The sequence below is a fragment of the Entelurus aequoreus genome, linkage group LG18, assembly GCF_033978785.1.
Source record: "Entelurus aequoreus isolate RoL-2023_Sb linkage group LG18, RoL_Eaeq_v1.1, whole genome shotgun sequence".
NCBI lineage: Eukaryota > Metazoa > Chordata > Actinopteri > Syngnathiformes > Syngnathidae > Entelurus > Entelurus aequoreus.
The window spans coordinates 654,338-661,837 of record NC_084748.1 but is presented as its reverse complement, the minus strand read 5'-3'; the positions used below and the strand labels follow the sequence as shown (position 1 = coordinate 661,837).

Sequence of the window (7,500 nt, the reverse complement as noted above, 5' to 3'; positions counted from 1 at the left end):
CCACGCTCACGCCGAGGCACACGCCCCCTCCCGAGTGGCGGTGCCTTTTTGTCGAAAAAGCCAAGAAAAAGCCACGTTTTTTGGCCGCGCAATAGGTGACGTTCCGTTGTCAAAGTAAAGCGGTGTTTACAACTTGTTGTCATAAAGGGCACACACACATGAACACACACGCGCATGCGCGCGCATCCACACGGGGTCTCCTGGTCAATGGCGAAGTCATGTCGGCGCCTCGGAGTAAGTAACCGACTCACCCCCGCAACGGCGGCGCCGCTTTCAAGCCCTCGCCGTCCCTCTCGCCGCCGTGCTTCTCCCGGTACTCGCAGAGCGACCGCTCGGTCTCCGCCATGTTGCCGCCGGTGCGACGCGCACTAGCCTCTCTCTCGCCTGCCTCTCACCAAGGTTATGGCGGACGATACCACTTCTGGGGGGTGGGGGGGAGCCAGAGAACCGCGCGGGCGAAAAAACCGCCACAGAAACCGCGTTCGAGTGCGGGGTTTGTTACTCGCCGGGCGCTGGGATGCGACGGGAGTCGATCAAAAGCGGCCGAAGAGGCACTTTGGGGCGGCTAACAAAGGCGTCGTGGGTGGCGTACGAAGGCCCGCGTCACCCCTCGTAGAGGAGTGGACTCGCCCACACAGCCGAGCAGCGTTGGGACGTAGTAGGGACGTAGTAGGGACGTAGTAGGGACGTAGTAGGGACGTAGTAGGGACCATCGTGGGCAAATGTTCCTTTGGACCAGGCCTGGGCCATTATTTTGACCCGGGGGCCAAATTTAGAGGAAAAAAATGTGTCTGGGGGCCAGTATATCTATTTACATAGTTTGCTCATTTTAAGCATTTCCTTCTTCTTCAACAACAACAACAATCATTTTTTTGAATTGAAAATGTATTTTTTTCAATTACAAATATTTGTTTTAATTAAAGAAAAATGTTTTTAACTTGCGAATCATTTTTCGAATTGAAGAAAAATTGTTTTTATACTTGCGAATGTTTTTTTATTGAAAAAAGTAATTGTAATACTTGCAAAAAATATGTTTTAATTGGAACAAAATGCTTTTTTTATAAAAAAAAATTTTACTTGCAAATTTGTTTTATTATTATTGAATAAAAAAAAATTCTTACCAGCGAATCGTTGTTTTTATTGAAACTGTATTTTTTCAATTACAAATTAATTTTTTAATTAAAGAAAACTGTTTTTAACTTGTGAATCATTTTTCTAATTGAAGAAATTTATTTTTTATACATTTTTTAGTTGAATAACTTTTTTTTTACTTGCGATTTTTTTTTTTAACTAAAGAAAAATAAAATTTCCCTACGAATTTTTTTTTTAATTGAAAACAATTTTTGTTTTTTTACCTCGGAATAACTTTTTTAATTAAAAAAAAAAGTTATTTATTTGCAAATAATTGTGCTTTATTTACAAAGCAGATCTCCACTTAAACAGCACAGCCATTTTCTTTGTGCTATTTTGTGGTCATGTGTCAATAAATAGAGGCATAATGCTTGTATTGAACAGTTATTACAATGAAAAATACATTTTCAATTTAAAAAAAATGATTGTTGTTGTCAACAACAATCATTTTTTTAAATTGAAAATGTATATTTTCAATTACAAATATTTGTTTTAATTAAAGAAAAATGTTTTTAACTTGCGAATCATTTTTCGAATTGAAGAAAATAGGAGCCGTACTTATCAAGCTTCTTAGAATTACTCCTAAGAAGTCTGCTAAGAGTTGACTTAAGAGTAAATAAATTCTTTGCTGAAAGCTGCACTTAAAAGTTAGTTATCAAGCGTCTTACTCACACTTTCAGCGAAGTGTAGGACTGAATCTTAAGTGTCACACTCAGAGCTGAATTACGACATTACTATGTGCCGTAAACGCAATTTTAGGTGACGTCATTTCTGTGTCCATAGAAATGACCAATCACGGAAGGGAATCCCTTGTCTAAGAATAAAGAAATATCTTGGAAATATTTAAGTGGACAATGGGAGTGTATATTTTGACAATAAACTACAAAATAATACAAAACAAACTAGTCCCCGCCGGCACTCACGCTACCGCTCCCTCTCTTCTATCGCCCACACACTCACTGACGTCACTCACCTCACGGCCACACACATACGCTACTGTCATAACATTTTCTTTCCAATTCATTAATTAGGCAACTAATTTGAAACTGGTGTGGGTGGCTCTATATATACTAGCCCACTGCAGACACATGCAGAAATCAACAAAGAATCGAAAAGTATTAAATCTGTGACAAAAATAATATCCGCTCTGTCTAAACGATACCGTTTGATCAGCTGCTCGTCATCAAAAAAAAAACAACCTTGTTCCGTTCCCTGAACGTTCGCGCACGTCTCTCTCGCCTTAGTGCCATCCCCTGCTGGCAACTCCTAACCACTTAAGACACCTCTGAAGGTCTCTTAAATATCGTGGAGAGTAGGAGTGATTCTTAGACTTAAGAACGTTGATAAAAAGCTTTTAGTCTTAAGTTTGAGAGTAGGACTAAATTTCGCAAATTCTCAGGACTTAAGTGTAAAATGGCACTCTAAGAAGCTTGATAAGTACGGCCCCAGATCTCCACTTAAACAGCACAGCCATTTTCTTTGTGCTATTTTGTGGTCATGTGTCAATAAATAGAGGCATAATGCTTGTATTGAACAGTTATTACAATGAAAAATACATTTTCAATTTAAAAAAAGTATTGTTGTTGTCAACAACAATCATTGTTTTAAATTGAAAATGTATATTTTCAATTACAAATATTTGTTTTAATTAAAGAAAAATGTTTTTAACTTGCGAATCATTTTTCGAATTGAAGAAAATAGTTTTTATACTTGCGAATGTTTTTTTATTGAAAAAAATAATTGTAATACCTGCAAAAAATATGTTTTAATTGGAACAAAATGCTTTTTTTATAAAAAAAATTTTTGCTTGAGAATTTTTTTTTTTATTGAATAAAAACTATTTTTCTTACTAGCGAATCATTGTTTTTATTGAAAATGTATTTTTTCAATTACAAATTATTTTTTTAATTAAAGAAAAAAAAATTTAACTTGTGAATAATTTTTCAAATTGAAGAAATTTGTTTTTTATATATATTTTAGTTGAATAACTTTTTTAACTTGCGAATCATTTTTTTAACTGAAGAAAAATAAAATTTCCTTACGAATTTTTTTTTTAATTGAAAACAATTTTTGTTTTTTTACCTCGGAATAATTTTTTTAATAAAAAAAAAAAGTTATATTCATTTGCAAATAATTGTGCTTTATTTACAAAGCAGATCTCCACTTAAACAGCACAGACATTTTATTTGTGCTATTTTGTGGTCATGTGTCAATAAATAGAGGCATAATGCTTGTATTGAACAGTTATTACAATGAAAAATACATTTTCAATTTAAAAAAATGATTGTTGTTGTCAACAACAATAATTTTTTTAAATTGAAAATGTATTTTTTTCAATTACAAATATTTGTTTTAATTAAAGAAAAATGTATTTAACTTGCGAATCATTTTTTAAATTGAAAAAAATTGTTTTTATACTTGCGAATGTTTTTTTATTGAAAAAAATAATTGTAATACTTGCAAAAAATATGTTTTAATTGGAACAAAATGCTTTTTTTATAAAAAAAATTTTTACTTTTTTTTTTTTATTATTGAATAAAAACATTTTTTCTTACTAGCGAATAGTTTTTATTGAAAATGTATTTTTTTCAATTACAAATTATTTTTTTAATTAAACAAAACTGTTTTTAACTTGCGAATCATTTTTCTAATTGAAGAAATTTGTTTTTTATACATTTTTTAGTTGAATAACTTTTTTATTACTTGCGAATATTTTTTTTAACTGAAGAAAAATAAAATTTCCTTACGAATTTTTTTTTTAATTGAAAACGATTTTTGGTTTTTTACCTCGGAATAATTTTTTTAATTAAAAAAAAAAAGTTATTTATTTGCAAATAATTGTGGCCAATTTCTTTGTGCTATTTTGTGGTCATGTGTCAATAAATAGAGGCATAATGCTTGTATTGAACAGTTATTACAATGAAAATACTGGGAGTTAAAGCAAATACTACCAAGTTTTTCATACCATAAGGCGCACCAGATTATAAGGTGCAACGTCGATGAGGTCTATTTTCATACTAAATTATTAGGCGCATATTAAGATTAAGATAAGGTGGTGTGTTAATGTCACAGACACATCACAACATTCGCTATTTCTTTCTTCTTCAACAACAACAATAATTTTTTTAAATTTAAAATGTATTTTTTCAATTACAAATATTTGTTTTAATTAAAGGAAACATTTTTTAACTTGCGAATAATTTTTCAAGTTGAAAAAAATTGTTTTAAAACTTGCAAATGTTTTTTTATTGAAAAAAATAATTGTAATACCTGCAAAAAATATGTTTTAATTGGAACAAAATGCTTTTGTACTTGCAAAAAAAATGTTATAAACATTTTTTTTACTTGCAAATTTTTTTTCTTCTATTGAATAAAAACTTTTTTTCTTACCAGCAAATCATTGTTTTTATTGAAAATGTATTTTTTCAATTACAAATCATTTTTTTAATTAAAGAAAAATGTTTTTAACTTGCGAATCATTTTTTCTAATTGAAGGAAGTTTGTTTTTTATAAATTTTTTAGTTGAATAACTTTTTTTTTTACTTGCGAATAATTTTTTTAACCGAAGAAAAATAACATTTCCTTACGACTTATTTTTGACTTACGGTCATTAGAAAACATCCCCGCACATCATAATGGCAGCTACACTTTCCATCTTAAAGATCTAAAAAAATTATTTGGGAATGTCCGGCGGGCCAGATTGTAAAGCTTAACGGGCCGCATGTGGCCCCCGGGCCTTCATTTGCCCAGGTCTGCTTTGGACCGAGGAACTTCGGTAAATACGTTGTGTGGTTTAAAAAGTTAAAGTACCCAATGATAGTCACACACACACACACACTAGGTGTGGCAAAGTTATTCTCCGCATTTCACCCTTGATCACACCCTGGGAGGTGAGGGGAGCAGTGAGCAGCGGCGGTTGCCGAGCCCGGGAATAATTTTTGGCGATTTAACCCCCAATTCTAAGCCTTGATGCTGAGTGCCAAGCAGGGAAGGTAATGGCTCCCATTTTTATAGTCTTTGGTATGACTCGGCAAGTGTTTGAACTCACAACCTACCCATCTCAGTGGCCTAGTGGTTAGAGTGTCCGCCCTGAGATGGGTAGGTCGTGAGTTCAAACCCCGGCCGAGTCACACCAAAGACTATAAAAATGGGAGCCATTACCTTAGTATAAGTTAAAGTACCAATGATAGTCACACACACACACTAGGTGTGGTGAAATTTGTCCTCTGCATTTGCATCACCCTTGATCACCCCCTGGGAGGTGAGGGGAGCAGTGAGCAGCAGCGGTGGCCGCGCCCGGGAATCATTTTTGGTGATTTAACCCCCAATTCCAACCCTTGATGCTGAGTGCCAAGCAGGGAGGTAATGGCTCCCATTTTTATAGTCTTTGGTATGACTCGGCCGGGGTTTGAACTCACGACCTACCCATCTCAGGGCGGACACTCTAACCACTAGGCCACTGAGATGGGTAGGTTGTGAGTTCAAACCCCGGCCGGGTCATACTAAAGACTATAAAAATGGGAGCATTCTGCTTAAATGTAAAATATGTGGATGGAGAGGGGGTGTGACGTTCATATGTTTCTCAATAGTCAGGGTTTTATCCTTCGTAGAAAAAAGAAAACAATTCCATTCCGTTTTTAAGGTGGTCTGTCGTAACATTTGTAGCATTCAATCCGACTTTATTGTGAGGTTTTGTATTAGTTTTCCTAAAAATAGATATACCGGCCCCCAGACACATTTTTTTTCTCTAAATTTGGCCCCCGAGTCAAAATAATTGCCCAGGCCTGATCTACATCAACTATATGATTTGCCCGAGTGGCTGGACAGGACAAAATGATATACTTTATATCAGGGGTTACCAACGCGGTGCCCGCGGGCACCAGGTAGCCCGTAAGGACCAGATGAGTAGCCCGCTGGCCTGTTCTAAAAATAGCTCAAATAGCAGCACTTACCAGTGAGCTGCCTCTATTTTTTAAATGTTATTTATTTACTAGCAAGCTGGTCTCGCTTTGCCCGACATTTTTAATTCTAAGAGAGACAAAACTCAAATAGAATTTGAAAATCCAAGAAAATATTTTAAAGACTTGGTCTTCACTTGTTTAAATTCATATTTTTTTTTACTTTGCTTCTTATAACTTTCAGAAAGACAATTTTAGAGAAAAAATACAACCTTAAAAAAGATTTTAGGATTTTTAAACACATATACCCTTTTTACCTTTTAAATTCCTTCCTCTTCTTTCCTGACAATTTAAATCAATGTTAAGTAAAAAAATTTTTTTTATTGTAAAGAATAATAAATACATTTTAATTAAATTCTTCATTTTAGCTTCTGTTTTTTCGACGAAGAATATTTGTGAAATATTTCTTCAAACTTATTATGATTAAAATTAAAAAATATATATTCTGGCAAATCTAGAAAATATGTAGAATCAAATTTAAATCTTATTTCAAAATCTTTTGAATTTATTTTAAAATTTTTGTTCTGGAAAATCTAGAAGAAATAATGATTTGTCTTTGTTAGAAATATAGCTTGGTCCAATTTGTTATATATTCTAACAAAGTGTAGATTGGATTTTAACCTATTTAAAACATGTCATCAAAATTCTAAAATGAATCTTAATCAGGAAAAATTACTAATGATGTTCCATAAATTATTTTTTAAATTTTTTTCAAAAAGATTCGAATAAGCTAGTTTTTCTCTTCTTTTTTTCGGTTGAATTTTGAATTTTAAAGAGTCGAAATTGAAGATAAACTATGTTTCAAAATTTAATTGTCATTTTTTTCGTGTTTTCTCCTCTTTTCAACCGTTCAATTAAGTGTAAATATCATTCATTATTAATAATAACATAGAGTTAAAGGTAAATTGAGCAAATTGGCTATTTCTGGCAATTTATTTAAGTGTGTATCAAACTGGTAGCCCTTCGCATTAATCACTACCCAAGAAGTAGCTCTTGCTTTCAAAAAGGTTGGTGACCCCTGATATATATATATATTTTGTCGATATTCTTTATCGAGGCCCGTATTTATCGGTACTCTTATGGGTACTGTTTGTTAATTTATGGAAATACAGATGTAAAATTAATTAGCATTTATATTAGCACAAATGAAACCATAACAGCTCTTACATGATGAGAGCAGTGAGGTCTTTTACTCAACTATGTGTGCGGTTATGTCATCTTCTTGTAACACATTGTTGTGTTACAATTACACTCAGCTGGAAATAACATCCATATATGACATGCGTGTGCAAAACACATACCTTTTACATGATATATCAAATATACCATTCTGCGTAAATCAATACATTCAGTTAGCATGTTATGCATTTTGGAACAATAGGAATTGTTATTTGTGTTAATGTTGCACACG

General features: G+C 33.3%; 1 protein-coding gene across 1 annotated transcript in view; it reads right to left on the bottom strand.

The window, feature by feature from the left end:
* The window catches only part of LOC133634246 (uncharacterized), a 38,694-nt gene extending 38,348 nt beyond the window's left edge, over window positions 1–346 (bottom strand). The window contains exon 1 of the mRNA XM_062027370.1: window positions 252–346. Within this exon, the coding sequence (XP_061883354.1) occupies window positions 252–346 (95 nt within the window). The remainder of the gene's footprint in view (window positions 1–251) is intronic.
* Window positions 347–7,500: the final 7,154 nt, after the last annotated feature.